Below are 19801 nucleotides of genomic sequence, written 5' to 3'. Positions count from 1 at the left end.
AAAAAAAAAAAAAAAAAAAAAAAAAAGCACCCAATTTTCATACATTCCAGTTTAGCAGGTATTCCATCATGAACTATCCTGCCTATCACCAGCCACTTTACAGAGTGCACTTGATACATTTTATCATGCCTCCAACACAAATGGAAACGTGAAACTCTGAGTAACAGCTTTGTGATGTTTTTGCAGCTTTAATAAAAAAGCATATTACTCTACCTTCAGTATTTGAGTACCAATTTTCCCACCTTATTTAGCATTTATGTGTGTATTCTTGCAAGTGTGTGTGTGTATATATATATATGAGCTGCTGGGTAAAAGTAGGGGTTCACCAAGGATCAGTCCTCAGCCCCTTCTTGTTCATCATAGTCCTCCTGGCAATAACAAGGGCATTTAAGATAGACTGTCCCTGGAAGCTCCTCTATGCTGATGACCTTGTTCTCATAGCCAAATCACTTCCAGAACTAGAGAAGAAATTTCAGGCGGAGAAGCAAAGTCAAGAATCAAAGAGCCTTAGATTTAATCTAACAAAAACCAAAGTCTTAGTAAGTAGGAAAGTGGACAAATCACAAATCCCTTCAAGTAGATGGCCCTGTTCAATCTGTGGAAAGGGCATAAGTAGAAAGTCAATAAGATGTACCTGGTGTAAGCTCTGGTCACATAACAGGTGCAGCAATATCAAGGAAGATTAACAGGGAAAATAGTCTTTGTGTGTGGAAGGTGCACAGGTACAAATAGACACTAAAAATGTACAGAAAATAGGCTCCATCCAACACCAGGAGGGAAAGCCAGAAGTAGTTGATAGCTTCCATTATCTACATGGCAAAGTCAGTAGTGGAGGTGGATGCTCCAAGAAAGTAGCTGCTAGAATAAGAATAGGCTGGGCAAAGTTCAGAGAGCTCCTACCTCTGTTGGTAATAAAGGGCCTCTCCCTCAGAGTGAAAAGATTTTATGACGCATGAGTGTGAAAAGCTATGCTACATGGCAGTGAAACATGGGCTGTGACTGTTGAGGACATGCGTAGGCTGGATGTGCAGTGTCAATGTGCATGTATGACAGTGTAAGTATCTTGAGAAAAAAGCTGGGCATAAGAAGCATCAGATGTGGTGTGCAAGAGAGACGACTGCGCTGGTATGGGCATGTAATGCATATAGATGAGGACAACTGTATAAAAAAAGTGCTGATCTCTAACTGTGGAGGGAACCTGTGGAAGAGGTAGACCCAGGAAAATATGGAACAATGTGACGAAGCATGATCTTTGAATGTTGGGCCTCAAAGAGGCAATAGCAAGTGACCAAGACCTTTGGCGATATGTCATGCTTGAGAAGACTGTCAAGCCAAGTGAAGCCGTAGTCATTGCCAATGCCAGTGTTATGTGACAGGCACCTGTGTTGGTGGCACATAAAAAGCACCCTTTGAATGTTGGGCCTCATAAAGGCAGTGACAAGTGACTGAGATTATGGCAACATGCTGTGCTTGAGAAAACTCGCCAAGCCAAGTGAAATTGTAGTCGTTGCTGTTGCCTGTGTCATGTAAATGGCACATGAAAAGCACCCTTTACACTCTCAGAGTGGTTGGTGTTAAGAAGGGCATCCAGCCATAGAAACCATGTCAAATCAGACTGGAACTTGGTGCAGCTCTCCAGCTTACCAGTTTCAGTTCAAGTCGGCTAATCTATGCCAGCATGGAAAGCGGATGCTAAATGATGATGATATACACTCACACATACATGTTCTTTTCCTTCTTCACTGATGCCAATGCCACAAAAAAAGCACTTGATGCACTCTGTGAAATAGCTGACATTAGAAAAGGCATCCAATCGTAGAAACTATGCCAAAGTAGACATTGGAGCCGAAGATCCTGTTAAGTAATCCAACTTAAGTCTGCATAGACGGTGACAGTGATATTGAGATAAGAAGCAATTGTATCAAGAAAATGGTCTACCAGTAGAATGAAAAATGGAAGGAATTGAAAATTGAAAATTACATTTTGTTTTCTCTTACAAATCAAATTTCCTTTGATTTTAGGAAGATGAAAAGCTATAATCAAATCTTTTACAAAAGGATATGAACAGGCTGTTTTTAAAAAAACCATTGCTTTCAAAATAGTGATCACTTACCTCTGGCTCAAAACTTGTGTGTTTGGAGTTTATTGAAGAACTACCATCTACACTAGCAGGAGAGCCTGACCGGCTGTTGGACTGCTGCAGTGATGAGTGCAATGTTGCAACCACAGGTGGGGGTGATGATGAAGGGGAATACATTGGAGAGATACCCTGGCAGGGAGCATTCAGCTGGTTATTCATCAAGACAGTCCTATTGTTACTGCAATAATCATAGTTGAATTAATATTGAAACAAGACAATGAACACGTTAAAATAAGCTATAATTATACAAATTATAAACGAAGACATATATTGCAACAATTTACATTTCAAGATTAAATGATTCACAGCATAAACAAATAATATTTATCTGTGTTATATCCCAAATTTTCAAAACTCTTTACATTTTCACCATGCTAACAAAACCAACAATATCTCCCTGGCTGAAATAGGTGCCACTTTTAGGATGTGGCTAAATTAACAGTAGGAAGGAGATAAAGGATATTAATTGAATAATCATTGTGTCAACGTTATCAGTGAAAAGATAAAGCTATAATAGGAAAATCTATATTTATTCTATGTGAGAAATGTTTTTAAAAATGAAAAAAATTCAGCTCAAGTACAAAACTGAATCTGAAAACAGATAAGTGTTATTCACCAAAACATTCACTCTTCTGTAAATAATCAAGCAAATGATATTTTAATTATTTATTAATAGAATATCTGTGTGAGTGTGTATATGAAGGTAGGGTGTTTCAACTATAAAAGAAAAAATTATAAAACAAAAAAACTTTAAAAAAAAAAACATGCTTTTTAAGATAAAGTTGATTGGCAAGCCTATTTGATTAAGAAAATATTCATCAATAAATCTAAATTTATCTCAACAATAGCAAAATAAATTGGTTGAATCACTTTCAAATTCTATTGCCACAAGAGAATTTAAGAATAATTTCTGTTCTGTTTATCAACGATATTTCATTATTTCCTTTCTTAATGTTATGATTGTATATTGGAGAATGTAGTCATTGACAGTAAAATAACAATTACTAATCTTCAATGCCAAATGTTCATCTTCTCAGTAACCCTAGTTTTTCTTTATTTTTCTAATGGCTCCTGCTAATATAACCTGATTACTATAAAAGAATTAGTGATTTAGTATCATCAAAATATTAAACACATCTGAGTAGATAAAAAAAAAAATAACCATATTTTTATGCTGGCAGAGGTGTGATGGTTCTATAAATCTAGAGTTGTTAGAGAAGATGCTTCTATTTACATTGGAACAATATATTCAACATCAGTCCATAAGGAGTAAAATTAATATAATTGAAGCATACAGAGCAATAAATACATCTTACTTAAGTTTTAGGTCATTACAGATTCAAAGAGAGCTTTTGTCATAGATACTAAAAATACATTGAAAACATTTTCCTCTCTTCTTAAATAAAATTGATACCATAAAATTCCTAACTTGACAATCTTCTGTAATATCTTCATCACTGCTGATTCAATACCCATTTTTATTTTCCATTTTTCTCCTCGGTCCTGTATCATCTCATTAATGACACTCAATATCTAAAAATTGGGTCATCCCATCATTTAATCCTTGTATTTTTTTTAATTGTCTTGCTCAGGTACCTAACACTGTTGGCACATAGTGCTCTTTGCCTTTTCACATTGCATTTTCACACACACACACACACAGTTATCTCTCCTACATGCAGAGATTGACATTCTTAATTATCAGCCCTTCTGATCTCAGTTCAAATGTGCCTTTGCCTTACATACATGTTATGCATTCAACAAATCATAACCACAAATTTATTTCTATTCAGTTTCCACAGATCCTCCAAATTCAATGCTCGTGTTTCATTAGTATGCCTCACCACTTACAGATATTCCATACATACCTTTTGCATGGAGAATGAAACTTCTATTAACAATAGGAGCAATATTCCTTGAGCTTCTTTCATTCTTTTCCTTGCTATAACTATTATGCATTCATTATAACCATTTCTAGCACTAATTAGTCAATTAGTAACAGAACCTATCGACTACATTTGTACTATTAAAAGTTGGAACGTAATAAACATCATTTGATATTATGTCTTTTTATTGTACCAAAGAGTTGCTTACATAACAAATGGTTTAATTGTCACTGAAATTACATCCATTCACCATAAAAAAAACTTGAATATGGATGCAAGAAAGTCAATTCCTTTTTCATCAACTTTGGTTACTTGTGAGAAACTTTCTTAATACTTGATTATATACACAATTAAATAACTAGATTTTACTAACAGCTTTGAGGTTAAGGTGCTGTACTATCGACCATATTATCAAGTTCAAATGTTTTCATTAGTTACTCTCCATAACAAGAATCATCATCTTGCACTCTACAAGTTCATCGAATCTTAACATGAACTTTATTTTGTTTTCAGAGAAGACATTGGTTCCAAATTTTTGACACAAGGCCAGCAATTTCAGGGGAGAGGTTAAGTGTATTACATTCACCCTAGTATTTGACTGGTACTTCTTCTTTTCTACTCTAGGCACAAGGCCTGAAATTTAGGGCTAGTCAATTACATCGACCCCAGTACACAACTGGTACTTAATTTATCGACCCTGAAAGGATGAAAGGCAAAGTCAACCTTGACTAGTACTTATTAAAGATGGAATGCAAAGTCAACATAGGTGGAATTTGAACTCAGAATGTAAAGACAGCTGAAATGCTGCTGAGCATTTTGTCCGGTATTGTAACAATTCTGCCAGCTCACCACTTTTTCAGGGAAGATTTTAACAAGCTTTTATGGCTGAATTTCAAAGAAAAATTTTGGAAAAAAGTAAGGCAACTGAAGCAAAATGTGAACACCGTTTTAAACATATTTTATATATACTGACTTAGAATAAGGACTTCCAACAGAAAGAGACAATGGTTGCAAAGTTCAAATCTTATATCAGCCACTGTGATGTACTATGGGATAAGCCACATAATCTAACAGATTACACACTCAGCTTTCATGGCTGAGCAGTTCACAGAAAAAATACGATGTAAAGAGTTAAAAAGCAGAATGGTAACGAAAGAAATTATTACCTGTAATTATTTGATGGTAATTGAGAATGATGTGGATTGTAATATGTAGATTGATGATGCTGTCGATTACCGAGTTCCCCTGAAAAAGTTACACATATACATTTTAAAACTTCTATCAAGAAATAATAAAAAGTCTTTAATAAAAATATTACTTTATTTCAGTATAAAAAAAGCAAAATAATAATCTCAGGTTTTCAAAAATATTTACCAAGGATCTTTACATTTCAGCCCTGTACATGAATCTCTAACACTGTTATCTCCAAGTAATTACACATTACTGGTTCTAATTATAGAACCAATCTTTAACAAATAAAAGAAGCACTGAAAAGGTACATGATTATGACCAAAGAGTAAAACATTTCTTTATTATAATAGCAAAGGAAAAGGGACCTCACAAGGACACACTGGGACTAAAAATGTTTTGTATAAAGTGTATGCAATTAGAATTCCCATTACATTCATGAACAAGTGAGATACATTGTGGTGCTGCCATCTGGGCACAAAACCCATTTGAAGACAAATGTTGGGTGCTAAGAAGTGGAAAACTGGTTTTTATTCTGCATATTTTTAAATTCAAAAATTCATACTACCAAATTACTTATTTTGTTACAGAGAGTGCAACTGATTCTGCCAGCATATGATATCTGAGAGGTTTTTGCTGCATGTGCACTGCTACAAGTGTCATGTTCACCTGTCATTTTTTTGTATATTTTGTTACTAAATATCCTTTATTTGTGCACACAAATGGCTGAGGATGTATTAATGAAAATGGATTCACCTACATGTTTGACAGAGCAAAATTGCATTCTAAAGCTGAAGATGTATGGTGGAGAGTTAAACAACCATTTAGATGATACTTCTGCTACACATATAGAAATTCTACTTTTCAAAATTAATATAAATTCCTCCACAAATTACTGTGAAAGAATCAATTTCTGATGTCTATTTAGTCCAAGATATGCAGTAACATTGATCCAGATATCAAGCTAAAAGCTAAAATAATTATTGCTATTATTACTTTGCCTTTGTACCATGGGACAAGACTGGTTAATGACTGACTGTTCTAGTAACAAAGTTACCACAAGAAATCAACTGGTCTGAAGATGCATATGCTGGTTGTCAAGGTACAGAAGGAAACGACAGATGAGCTCCTCAAAATTAATATCCCTCCTTATCAGAGAACTTAAAATGGAGAAAACTGCACAAATAACCATTCACAGGTACCCTACCACTAATTACAATGTGAACTTAATATGAAATGTTCCACCAAATGGAAATTAATAGATGTTCTTCATAAAATGCCTATTATGAATATTTATTAGGCATGAACCAGTGGAGAAACTGAAAAAGTATAGAGTAACATAAAGAGCTGATCTTAGTTGTGAAAACATGATTGCTGTTGAACACCTAAGGAGTCTAACTCATATGAAGAAGTAAAACTATATATGTATATATGCACTGGCATTAAGAAGGGCATCCAGCCATAGAAACCATGTCAAATCAGACTGGTGTCTGGAGCAGCCCCTCAGCTTGCCAACCCTGGTCAAACTGTCCAACCCATGCCAACATGGACAACAGACATTAAATATTGATGATGATGATGATGACTTGCACAGGCACAGAACACTTACATGTGTTCCTTTACAGTCTTAACTTAGAAAAATGACAAATTAATAAATTATTTTCTAACACCAAAACAGCTGAGCTCAATCATACCATTCTAGTCATGAACAAGCTTTTAATTTTACCTCCCTCAATTCATTTTGATATTAATTTAGGTGATAAATTAAAGAAAGGGATTTTTTTTTCACTCTTTTCTTTTTTCAGAAACAGAAAACAATACTAGATCTACTAGTCAATAAATCATTAATGATTACAAAATTATGTTTTTTTTAATAAGTACAACAAATGAGCTACCAGAAATTACTTTAATTAAAATTAATTACAAATGTTTGTTGGGAAGAAAGAGTGAAAAGCAAATAGAAGTATTCCATAATTACAGTAAATTTAAAATGTATTCAAAATATATAATGCACAGAGACAAAAAAAATCAGCTGTTTAAACTAATGAAGAGAAAAAAGTATTGAAAATACCCAAGATTCAAAACATAAAAGATATTTCTTACCTGAGGGAGATACGGTGTTGAAAGACTTCTGATTGTATGGAGATATCACAGGTTGTTCATTAGCTGGAATTAAAAATAAAATCTCAATTAAAAAAATATTTATTGGATAAGCATTTTTATAACTGAACATTCTTAACACTTTTTAACAGGTGACATGGTTAAAGTCCATGGGCTAAAACCATATCAAAAAAAGAAACAATATACAGAAGTGACATTAAACTCCTCAAGCCACAACATAAGCAATCCATCTAGAAGAGCAATTAAGATATACAGGGCTAAATTTGATGACTTTTTGTCTCCTTTTTGCAGGAACAGTTTGATGTATTGGTGAACAGTCAATGGCATTATGGAGGATAAAGATTAAAGTTACAGTTGAAAAAAAGCTGACATAAAGTACCGGAAGCCATCTGAATATTGGAAAAGAGTAAAAGAGTTAACTGTATCATAATGATTCACACCAGGTATCAAAATACTGACATCATGACTGCTGTTAAATGCTCTATGAACACTGTAAATGCTGTAAGATGTGATATGGACAGCTAAAACATATTATAAAGCCATGGCCAGCAAGAAGGAATACGGCAAGCATTTTGATAGCATCCGCATGCCAGAATTCATCCCCACATTTTTTAACAAAGCCCATTCTCAGACAGCTATGTGAAGCTACTGGAGGTTGTGGTCAAACTCTGGCTGGAGAGGGCTGCTCCTGGAAAGCCATGTGTCTGATAACACGATTCAGATGCTTACCACACCTCTGGAAGGAATCATAAGTGGTTGTCAGAGGATTTTTACAACTTCATCCACCCTAGTTTCTAGCCTCCTAATTCCCCCTGTTGTAATCCCATAGATTACTATGTGTGAGGTGAAGTTGAGAAAGACACCAAGCACTTTTCCTACAATGCTAAGACCAAGGATGTGTTTGAAGATTTTCCCATAAACACAGTGAGGAATGCATACACCAGGTTCTGGAGCTGCCTTGAGGCCATAGTGGAAGCTGAAGGTGGCCACTTTGGGTAAACTGCTTTCTCCTAGCCATAATCTGGTTGATATGTTTTGGTTTTTTTAAATATTCCTTTCGGATGAGATATTGTGCTTTCTTCTTTTATGCAACATTTTACTTCTCTCCTCTTACTCTTCCCCCTGTCATTCTCTTGATAAGTCTGCCTTGGATGAAGGGACACGGAAGGTATTCAGAATTCTTGTGGAGGCAAGGTAACCTCTCCAATGCTTAGTACCACAATGAAGTGTACTCAGTACACTCTTGAGTGTTTGGCATTATGAAGGGCATCCAACTATAAAAACCTGCCAAAATAGAAACACACTTCTTGACATGTCCAAGAGGGCAGTAACTTCAAATAACAACTGACTTGGATTGTGAGAGTAATGATGTAGAAGTTGTGAGAGATGGTTTCTTCTTTGAGGAAATGGTAAGTGAAGGAGTGCCTTTATATGAGTGCCTTCATTGCAGAGGTCTTTAGTAATATTCAAGTATTTCCTCACAATATTATTTTTATTATTATTTGGATACCTAAGGCAGCAAGCTGGCAGAATCATTAGTATGCCAGGCAAAATGCTTAGCAGCACTTTGTCCATCTTTATGTTCTGAGTTCAAAATCTGCCAAAGTCAACCTTGTCTTTCATCCTTTCAGGGTTAATAAATTAAGTAACAGTTGAACACAGGGATCAATGTAATCAACTGGGCCCCCTCCCCCAAAATTTTCAGCCATGTGCTTATAAGTAAAAAGGATTATTATTCGGATACCTGAAAGAGGTATCAGATTGTACAGCTTTCAAAAAGTTTTGTTTTAAGGAAATATGTTTCAAAATTTCATGCAAAGGGATTACTTAAAAAGACATTATGTTGACAAACCTGAATGAAAATCAGTTGACCGGAAAGTAGAGGATCCATTTGAATCTGATGGAGCAAAAAATTTGACTAGATGATCACATTCTAAAAACTTTGAGGGGAGTTTTTCCAATTGTCTGTTAAAAAAAAATTACAACAAGATTAGTATACAAAATAAAAAGTATGATAGAAGTTCATAATTACACTTATTAAGAAACATCATCATCATCATTTAACTCTGTTTTCCATGCTGGTATGGGTTGGACGGTTTGACTGAGGTCTGGAGAGCCAGTGGCTGCACCAGGCTCCAATCTGGTCTGGCAATGTTTCTACAGCTGGATGTCCTTCCTGATGCCAACCACTCCGAGAGTGTAGTGGGTGCTTTTTACGTGCCACCAGCACGAAGGCCAGTCAGGTGGACCTGGTATTGATCACATTCAGATAGTGCTTTTTACGTGCCACTGGCACGGGGGCCAGTCTTTATATATAATCCTTATTTAACAACAATTGAACTTGTGCCAGCATATGAAAAAAAGAAAGTCTGTATTATAGAAGTAGCCTTTTGAAATTTTACACCAGGGTTTAAATATTAAGATATGGAATTGAAGAAAAACATATTACAGCCAAAACATTGTAACCTTGAGCAAGTCATGTAATATATTTCAGTTAACTTACTCAAACCAAGGAGAAAGTCTCTACATAGTTACTCAGTTTGTTAGAAATACCAGCCAAAGCATCTTTAAATCTCATCCTACTATCTTTAACAAAAAGGACATATATGATAATGTAGTCATTATAAGGTAGGATGGTTATGCCTTGAATACCTTAGATCATTGCTATGACCCAGCAGGCTTGTCTTCACTCTAAACAATAACAATCTATTGAGTAGAGTAAAAAAAAATGTAGGTTAGCACTCACTATACAATTAAATAGCTGACATTAGAAAGGATATCCAATCATTAGCTGATAAAATACAAAGCTTGAAAGACAGGAACGTTTTAGTTTTTGTTTTGGTTCTTTTTCTTTTAATGGTCTTAGTTAAGACAGTCTTGATGACATTTCTCAAGGTTTCTGTGATAAATGGAGAAAAGGTGGGAAAAAACCACAATTCATGGGTTCTCCCAGATGCCATGAGACTTGGTACAAATACTTGCAACAAAGTAATCATAAAAGTGATCAAGAACCAGATAGTGTTGCTAAACTTCATAACAGATTATGTCTACCAGCCAACAAGTACAGTTCAATCTATAGGTTGTTACAGTTTCCATCTACCTAATTTCACTCACAAATCTCAGGCTGTCCTAACACTATGTCAGAAGATTTACACTATAGAATTGAGCCCAATATGAAAAACAAATGGTATCAACAGCTTTACAGTCAAGATTTTTGTATTATCTATGTTTAATTCTTTAGCATTCTGATGACTCTGTCAAATGTAATGCTTATTTATTCAGATTGTTTTGAATAATGCATAGGCTCGTAGCTCTGAGATTTTGATAATGCAATGTTTTACTTTTAGAATGACATTATAGGGTAGGTGTGAGAGGCTGGATCTGGCTGACTTGAACATAAAACAGGTTGAATATTTGAGCCAGATATGGCTGATTTAAATGCTACAGGGTTAAATACTATAACAAGCTGGTAATTCTTGATGGAACAGTCTCTAGGTGAGCCATTTTCACATAACTAACTGCTTATACTGTTGTCAATAGTGCAGTAAGAGATAGATATCTAGGTAACTTGTCTTTAACATGAATAATGAAAATAAAAGTCTTTGTTTATAACCCAATATCTCCTAACAAAATATTTTCACATTCTTTTCTGTTATTCTTTCTACATGCTTTCTTATCATCATCATTTTAACATCCACTTTTCCATGCTGGAATGGGCCTGATGAAGTTTACTGAGTCAGATGTTATACAGCCAAATACCTTTCTGGACATCAGCTCTTTTGGTTTGAAGCAAGGTAATATTTGCCAGATAAGTTTTCACAGAATATTGGAAATGGACGATATTCATTAACAACAATCATTTGATGTTTAGACAAAGGCGACAGATATACACATTCTCTCTTTCTCTTTCTCACACACACACTCATAAATATGGTGGGCTTCTTTCAGTTTCCATCAACCAATGCTTTGGTTGGCTTTTGGCTATAATAAAAAACATTTGCTCAATCTGCCATAGAGTGGGACTGAACCCAAAACCATGTAGTTGAGAAGCAAACTTCTTAACCACATAGCCACAGTTGAAAAAAATTGAAGGACATCGAAGACATGATGTATTGATGAAAACATCATACTATTTCGAGAATAAGTTAACAAAACATGTTAGTTGACTACACTTGTCATCTGTGCACAATATAAAAATAGGTACAATTTTTCCAGTTCACAAAAAAAAACAAAAAGAAAAAATTGATGGAGCAAGTGTTTTGAAGTTGTATATACTTCCCAAACCACCAATTAACAATGAACCAGGAATGCTATCTTAAATAAGATATACTACACATGACAAATATAAAATAACTAGATTTAATCAATCTGGTTCATGCAGATATAGAGATATTGTACAAGCAGATTTCAATGCTTGCTTCAAAATTTAATCATGCTTGTCTCCACATATTTCTTTTAATCGCATGTGTCTCAGGCTTTAAATAGATACATATCTCTGCATATTGAATGCGGGGACTAAAAAGCATGGTGTCAGAAAGGACATTCATCCATAAAACACTACCCCAGAATGTTCTATGAAATCATAGCAACATGGACAGCAAATTTATCAGCAGTGCAATCATTTTAGAGGGCAAGAAATATTGAAACCCATTTAGTATTTAATCATCATCATCAACAACAACAACAACACCTGGGACATTCCTGTCTTGAGTTCTAGAACTGATAGGGCCAGTTACCTGGTTTCCACAGCATATTAGTGACTGAGATCACAACAGTCCCCTCTGAATGGGGCGCCAATGTGCTACAGAGTTATTCATTACAGATGAGTGGATTGGAGCAATGTAAAATGAAGTATTTTGCTTAAGAACACAACACATTGCCTGATCCAGGAATCAAAACCACATTCTCAGGATCATGAGTGCAACACCCTAAGTACTAGGCCATGATGCTTAGTATCTAAACATTAGTAAAAACGAATGCCATTTGAGCCAATGAATATACTTTTACGTAGTCACTTGACACACAAGAAATACCAGCCAAAGCTCCCTCAAACCACACCCTACCAACTTTATCCAGATAGCAGACTATTTCTCTCTTAACCCAATTTCTGAAACAATCACATTAGAGATATAAAACTATTGTGACCACTTGACTACATAACCTGTGTAGCACAACAATAAAGACTTGACCCTTTATATATGGGGTCAAGTTTGAAAAGGATAAAAATGGGTGGCAAAAATAAAACATGATATTTCAGGTCAGCCAGATAAAGTGTATGAGCAAATGATGTCAAGTGATGTTAATGTTTCTGCTTTGCCTTATAATACACAATGGCAAATACGGCTCCACTTGACACACACTGTACAAACAATTTCAGTTCCTGTTACATGAATATATTGATTGAAAATTACTCCCATAACAGTTTTATGTTGGCATGAGTTAGAACTTTTGGACAGCTTTCCCACAACACAACTTTCTAATAGAAAAACCTGCACAGTGACATTTGGGACTTTTTGCAAGTTAGCTTTAAGCTAATGGATAGATAATTCTTCATTTATGTGTTTCACTCTTTGAATTAAAGCCAAGGTGGGGCACAGCCTCAAAGGGTTGGTCAAACGAATCTATCCCAGTGGTTATTTTTTAAGTCTGGTACTTATTTTATCTCTTTTGTCAAACCACTAAGTTATGGGGATGTAAACAAACCAACACTAGCTGCCAAGCAGTGATAGGGGACTAAAACGCACAAACACGTACATACATATATACAATGGACTTTCAGACTGTTTCTGTTTAATAAATTCACTTGCAAGGCATTGTCGGTTCAGGGCTATAATAGAAGACACATGCCCAAGGTGCCATGCAGTAGAGTTGAACCTGAACATATATTGTTACAAAGCAAGCTTCTTAACCACACAGCCATGCTTGTACCTATGATGTTTTTGGGGGGAAGAGGTGAATAGAATTATATATTTGAATTTTGTACAAACACTTACCCTACATAATGAGATATATTTTGTAGATTAACATCCTCTACATGTTCTTCTTTGTAAAAATCTAAAAAGAGAAGAAAAAAATTAGCATGTAAAAATCATTGTTTTTAAAAACTATTCCACGTTGGCAGAGATTAAACAGTTCTATATTTTAAAGTTTGTAAATGTCCCAGCCCAGTGTAATTTCGTATGTAGAACATCTTTGTTCCTATCTTACCACCATTTCTCAGTCTTCAGTGAGCCTACCTTTGCCTCATATCTTTGGTCAGTGTGCACCTTTTTTCTCCCCTACATGTCACACTCTATTCCTACCACTATCCCTATCTGTCACGGTCTGACTGCATTTACATCAGACACATATTTCATTTATGTTCAGTTACTCAGAATTCATGGCATACTTAGTTCAATGAATCAACTGAAAGCATTCGACATTTGGGCCAGAATGGTACTCTCTTAGTGTCACCCTCATTTCATAATACAGAAATAAATATCAACCGTATCACACTTTCACCATGCATCACCTTAAAAGCCCAGAAAAGCTGACAAAAGACTATTCTTTCTTAAACTATGCAATAAGGTGGAAATGTGAGAGATGGTGAGATTAGATCTCATGATGCTTTTCCTTACAGTTGAAATGACAAAAACCAAGATGAATGGCATATCCAATCTGTAATGTCCACTTTTCCATGTTTGTATGGGTCAGACAGACTTTGTTGGAATTAGCAGAAAATGCAATTAAAAATTTTGTTGATCTCTGAGCTACAGTGCTGAATTTCTCTCTACCCTTTCTTGCAAACTATCTATCTGTCTATATTCTTTTTTTTTTTTTTTATTACTGTTGAGCTATGGAAGCTTTTATTACTAATACTTTACTCCAGGTAAATTGTATCTTCATTCCGTTTTACATACATCTGTTGTCTACACTTAAAACTTATTTCACAACTGAATTCATTCAAAGAACCTGTATAGAATGCATACAATTCAAAAAACTTATATGTAGACACTTCTGTTAACATCTGGTCATTAACTGATTTTGCAATGGTTTCAAGAACTAAAATGAAAAGGACCACTTTTTGTACCCCACTTTGTACTTTTAACTCTTTGCTGAACTTGCATTACATCTCATACACATGATGAATTAATCAACACCTAAATTTCCTTTGCTCACCAGCTTACAGTACTTGGAACTCCTGTCAATAGCAGTTCTTAAATCAATAAATGTAAGGTACCACTTTAGTTACAAATCTTTCTCTTTCAGCCATGTCATCAGAAATATAGTATCTGCGTTACTGTGTTTTGTTATAGTCAGATACTACATTCTAACCCACCAACTTTCTTCGATATGACTGAATTCTTAAGCCCTTTATTTCTATAAACAAGAAAATCTTTACATTCAACTGATATGAAGTATAAAGTTTTAAAACTGGAAATAGCATGCAGATTATTTTTGAAATATCTAATGGAGTTAGTAGCTTGATATACTCATATCATTAAGCACAATTAATTCTCTAATGAGGGAAGAAATAGAAAAGAATGCTTACTTTGAAGAAAAGGAATCCTTCGATCTTGTTTGTACACATTAACATCATCAATTATTCGTGAAAACTGAAACATAAAAAGAAACCTTATCAATGTAATATAACTTGCATTATAAAGATAAAATGATGCTTTTCTTTTAACAAAAATGATATACAAAGAAAATTAGAATAAATTAAAAATTCATTTCCAAACTAAACAATTCTACTATATAAGAATGGTCTTTGGTTTCAAGACCCAATTAATATAACAAATGTAAGAACAAATGGAATTTTGTAGAATCCTAATTAACAAGCTGGGGAAAATAGTCTACTAAGATTATACAATAATTTTAGATTATAAGGTAGCACCTATGACTTCTCTCAGTGTCTCAGAGACAGGTGTGAAGTTACCCACCAACAAAAGACCTAGCTTAGATACTAGAAAAAGGGTGTATTGTGAAATAGGTACTCAAGGAACAGGTATTGTTAAGCTAGGCAATGGATCAGGTCTACGACCCAAATTTTCATTTTAAAGACACTGAGAGAATGAACACCATTCTAATCTAAATCAAATGAAAACAGACTGACAAAACAAAATTAGGCTTGTGCTAAATACAAGCAAATATTGATTTAGACAGAAGTAAATAAAACAAAAGGGCATTAAAATATAAGGAAATGCAGCATTTCACATCATGTGACAAGAAGGAAAAGGATTCAACATGAAACCGGACAATTATTTATGAGCTGCATTTATGAAATTAAAGAAAGTGAGACAAGTTGGTGTTGAACTTAAAATGTATTATCAAATTAACTGTGGCTAATGTGTTACATCTAATTTGCAGTGCAAGCATGATTAATACAGATTTAGTATATAGATGCCCACTATTTCAACCATTCCTTATCTACTTCATGAGAATAACAGGTTTTCTGATAAAAATACACAAAATCTATTTCATGTTTAAAGCCAAAGAAAATTGATATTTTACTACCAATTCTAATCTGAGATTCAAATCTTCTGTCCTCACCACATGATCATATCACATGTAATACATCAGTTTATAAACATAAATTTGTGCTTATTCTAGTTTAATTTATCAAATATACTGTTCTCTGTCACAAGAAATATTTACATGATAGTTAAATACACTAAAATTTAAACATTTTTAACAGTGATTCAACAATGAGATTTATTATCATTTCTCATGGACTAAATTTTTCTTTAACCCACCTTACTAAAATATTTCAAGTATTTCAAATTGAAATTTCCATTAACTTGTCATGAAAGTTAAGCAACAGAAGCAACAGTTCATTTTGTGACAAATAATAGCATAGTAAACAAGCTATTGAATTTCAATTATTCCATTTATAGAGCAACTTAATTTTTAAGCATAACTCACCAGTGACTTAAAAGTTCAATTGCAAGCAATTGTTCTTTTAACATTATTCCTTAAAACTTTCAAATTTATCACTTAACAGCCTAAGAAGGAGCCCAACTGAACGAAGGACACATAAAAGTATAGTGTATCTAGGACTACACTGTTCAATATGTTTTTCCTTTCTTAAGGATGGTAAGATGTGATTTTGAGAGAGCATAAACGAAACAAAAAACAATTCTTTTCCCAAGAAATTTAAGGATTAACTATTTTTAAAGGATATGATGCTTTAGCAGGAACTAAACATTTTCCATTTGAAGAATCTTTACATCACTGGCAAAAAAAAGTAACATGAGGTATTTCTTTCAGTTCTTTACATTCTGAGTTCAAACCCCAAGTTCAATTGTGGTTTTAATCCCTGTGAGGTCAATAGTTCTGGGGTCCCCTCCCTCAAAAGTGCTGATCTCATGTCAAAATCAGAAACAATTAAGACAAGTCAAAAACTATTTCCATTAACAGTAATCCCAGCTAATTACAAAGAAAAGAACCCCAATTTTACACTAAAACTACTTTCCTTTACATTTATAACAAATCTGAAAGGTTCACAACATCCATCCATCCATCCATCTTAACCAATACTCCGGTATGATTTTCAAATATAACATCCTGCACAGATTTGCTTTTTAATCTAAATTTCCTTGTTGGTATCTGTTCAGGAAAAATTTCCAAGCCACATTTTGCACTTATCCCAAACAATCATAGCTGTTACAAGCCTTAAGCCCTTACACAAGATAGGCCAGTAATGAAAGACAGAGATCCTTCCCAAGTCATAAAGATTCATAGGGCCAGTTATTGTTGGTTTCTGTGGCATGTATATTCCCTGTTCCTTGAACAGTCACCAATCCGTCACATGATTACTCATTTTTACCAGCTGAGTGGACTGGAGCAATGTGAAATGAAGTGTTTTGCTCAAGAACACAATACAATGCCCAGTCCAGAAATCAAAACTACAAGCTTATGATCAGGAGTCCAACACTCTAATCATGGTCATGAAAAGTAAGTGAAGTAAATAATTTATGTACTAGGCCAGATTTTATTAAGACTCAACTGTTTTCTTTGTACCAGCCAAATGAAGAAAAATGTCAGCATACAGTAATACTTCACTTTATGAGGAATTGTTTTACGAGACCTCAGGTTTATGAGTTTTATCTTTCAAGCACAAGATCCAAATTTTGAACGAAGTGCAAAAGTTTCTACTTCCATAACAAATGCTTCTGCATGTTATCAAGAAATTTATAGAGAACGAAAAAAAAAAGGCTTCTTCTAAGCAGACAACTCTAGACTTGTTCTTTAAAAAGAAATCTCCAAGTCCCTCTGCAAGTGCTTGTGAATCAGTGACTGCATCTACAAGTGATGGTGTGGACAAGTTTAGTGCGAGTGAAAGTGATTCTGAAAACGATTATAATAATTAATATTCATTATTATAAATGATCTTGACATTCTTTTTACTTTACATAAAATATTCTTTACATTCAACTATTTTATTGCCATTTATTTATGAGTATTATATATTTCATAGGTAAAATACCTTTCTGGGAACAAATTACGATTTATAACATTGCCACTATGGGAAATAATTGCTCTCTTTCACGAGTTTTCACTTTATGAGCAATTTTTGGGAAGAAATTAACTCATATATTGAGGCATTACTGTATTTCATAAAAATATCTTATAATTCTTAAGACTTCAAATGGAAGCTAGGATGGGCTCTAGGGATTTTTTATGCTTGAAAAACATTATTGTTACCAAACAATAATATCTGCTTCATTGTTGCAAAATTATTGACAAATGAATACATATATATACATATATATATATGTTGTTATATTTGGGATGGTCATTTTCTTTCTTTTCTTTCTTCAAACATACTCACAAAATATGTGTGAGAGAGAGAGAGTGTATACAAACACATACGTGTGTGTGTGTGTGTGTGTGTGTGTTTTCTGGGTTTTGGTAATTTAGGTCCATTTTCCAATACTAAAATCATCATCATCATCATCATCATCATCGTTTAACGTCCGCCTTCCATGCTAGCATGGGTTGGACGATTTGACTGAGGACTGGTGAAACCGGATGGCAACACCAGGCTCCAGTCTAATTTGGCAGAGTTTCTACAGCTGGATGCCCTTCCTAACGCCAACCACTCAGAGAGAGTTCTGAAATTGCAGTGACAAGTATCTTTACAACTAACAACAGCTATTTGAACATGAGGTGGAAGTTATAGCTACTTATATTGAAAACTTCATACAAATCTACTAGGACAAACTATACAATTCATAAGAATATTTCAAAACATACAAATATATTCTAAAATAAAATTATTAAAAACAAAATAATAATGTAATTATGTTAAATATATTATCAGATGATTGTATACAAACCTTATTTGAGAATTCAAGTACTTCTTGAAATGTTTTATAGACTTCAGTAGTTTCACCATTTGACCAAGACACCTGTAAACAGATACATCATATTAAACATTAACGAAAAAAAATTTTTTTTTTTAAATATTTGTCCAGATTATTTTGAATAAATTTTCTAATTCCTGTTTTATTTACACTGCTGTCACCACCATTGTAACTTTAATATTCCCCTTTTCCATGGTGGCATGGTTTAGATCAGTGGTTCCCAAAGTGGGCGGTACTGCCGCCTTGGGGGCAGTGGAAAGATCCAGGTGAACAATGGATGCAAAAACAACAAAATTACGGGCTAATTTGATTAAGTTTTATTTGTGAATTGAATGTGATTTGAATTTACTGCAGAAAGAGGTCTATGTTTGTGGTGGTGGGGAGTGGTGGGGGACGCTAGGAATGTGGCCTGGGTGCCAAGGGGACAGCAGCCTGAAAAGGTTTGGGAACCACTGGTTTTGAGGAAAGTTACTGAGGGAGGTTTTATACAACTGGATGCTCTTCCTGTCACTAATGTTCAACTGTTTCCATGCGAGGTAAGATTTTTCCCAAGCCCTTTGAACATGAACAGTACATTAGCAGGCATTTTTCCACAGAATATTGCAAACAAATGATAATTCTTGTATAAAATGGTAACATTTGTTTACAATTAGCATACAATATCAAGACATGGAGATAGACACAAACATACAAACACACACAGAATTCTTTCAGTTTCTGACTACCACAAATTCACTCACAAGGGTTTGGTCAACTTAGGATAAAAGAAACTTTTTGTGCAGTGGAACTGAACTTAAATACTATTTGATTGCAAAATGAACTTCTTGATAATGCAAACAAGCCTTCACCTGTATACATGTGTGTGTGTGTGTGTGTGTGTGTGTGTGTGTGTATGTGTGCATATATATTCTTTCATTCTTTTAATTGTTTCAGTCATTTGACTGCAGCCATGCTGGAGCACCGCCTTTAGTTGAACAAATTGACTCCAGAACTTATTCTATCAGTCGCTTTTGCCGAACTGCTAAGTTACGAGAACATAAACACACCAACATCAGTTGTTAAGCGATGGTGGGGGGACAAACACAGACTCACATATATATATATATATATATATGTAT

General features: G+C 34.4%; 1 protein-coding gene across 3 annotated transcripts in view; it reads right to left on the bottom strand.

Moving 5' to 3' along the window:
* LOC106878026 (zinc finger CCHC domain-containing protein 2) overlaps positions 1-19801 on the bottom strand; it is a 153269-nt gene that overhangs the window by 10319 nt on the left and 123149 nt on the right. For all 3 annotated transcript variants that reach the window (XM_052968640.1, XM_052968639.1, XM_014927106.2), the window contains 7 exons: positions 18657-18728; positions 14867-14930; positions 13329-13389; positions 9188-9300; positions 7318-7380; positions 5193-5271; positions 2114-2318 (listed from right to left, as the gene is read on the bottom strand). In XM_052968640.1, the coding sequence (XP_052824600.1) occupies positions 2114-2318; positions 5193-5271; positions 7318-7380; positions 9188-9300; positions 13329-13389; positions 14867-14930; positions 18657-18728 (657 nt within the window). The remainder of the gene's footprint in view (positions 1-2113; positions 2319-5192; positions 5272-7317; positions 7381-9187; positions 9301-13328; positions 13390-14866; positions 14931-18656; positions 18729-19801) is intronic.

Source organism: Octopus bimaculoides, chromosome 6 (genome assembly GCF_001194135.2).
Source record: "Octopus bimaculoides isolate UCB-OBI-ISO-001 chromosome 6, ASM119413v2, whole genome shotgun sequence".
NCBI classification, from domain to species: domain Eukaryota; kingdom Metazoa; phylum Mollusca; class Cephalopoda; order Octopoda; family Octopodidae; genus Octopus; species Octopus bimaculoides.
Note: the sequence above shows the minus strand (reverse complement) of the source record. Positions and strands in the feature narration are given on the sequence as shown.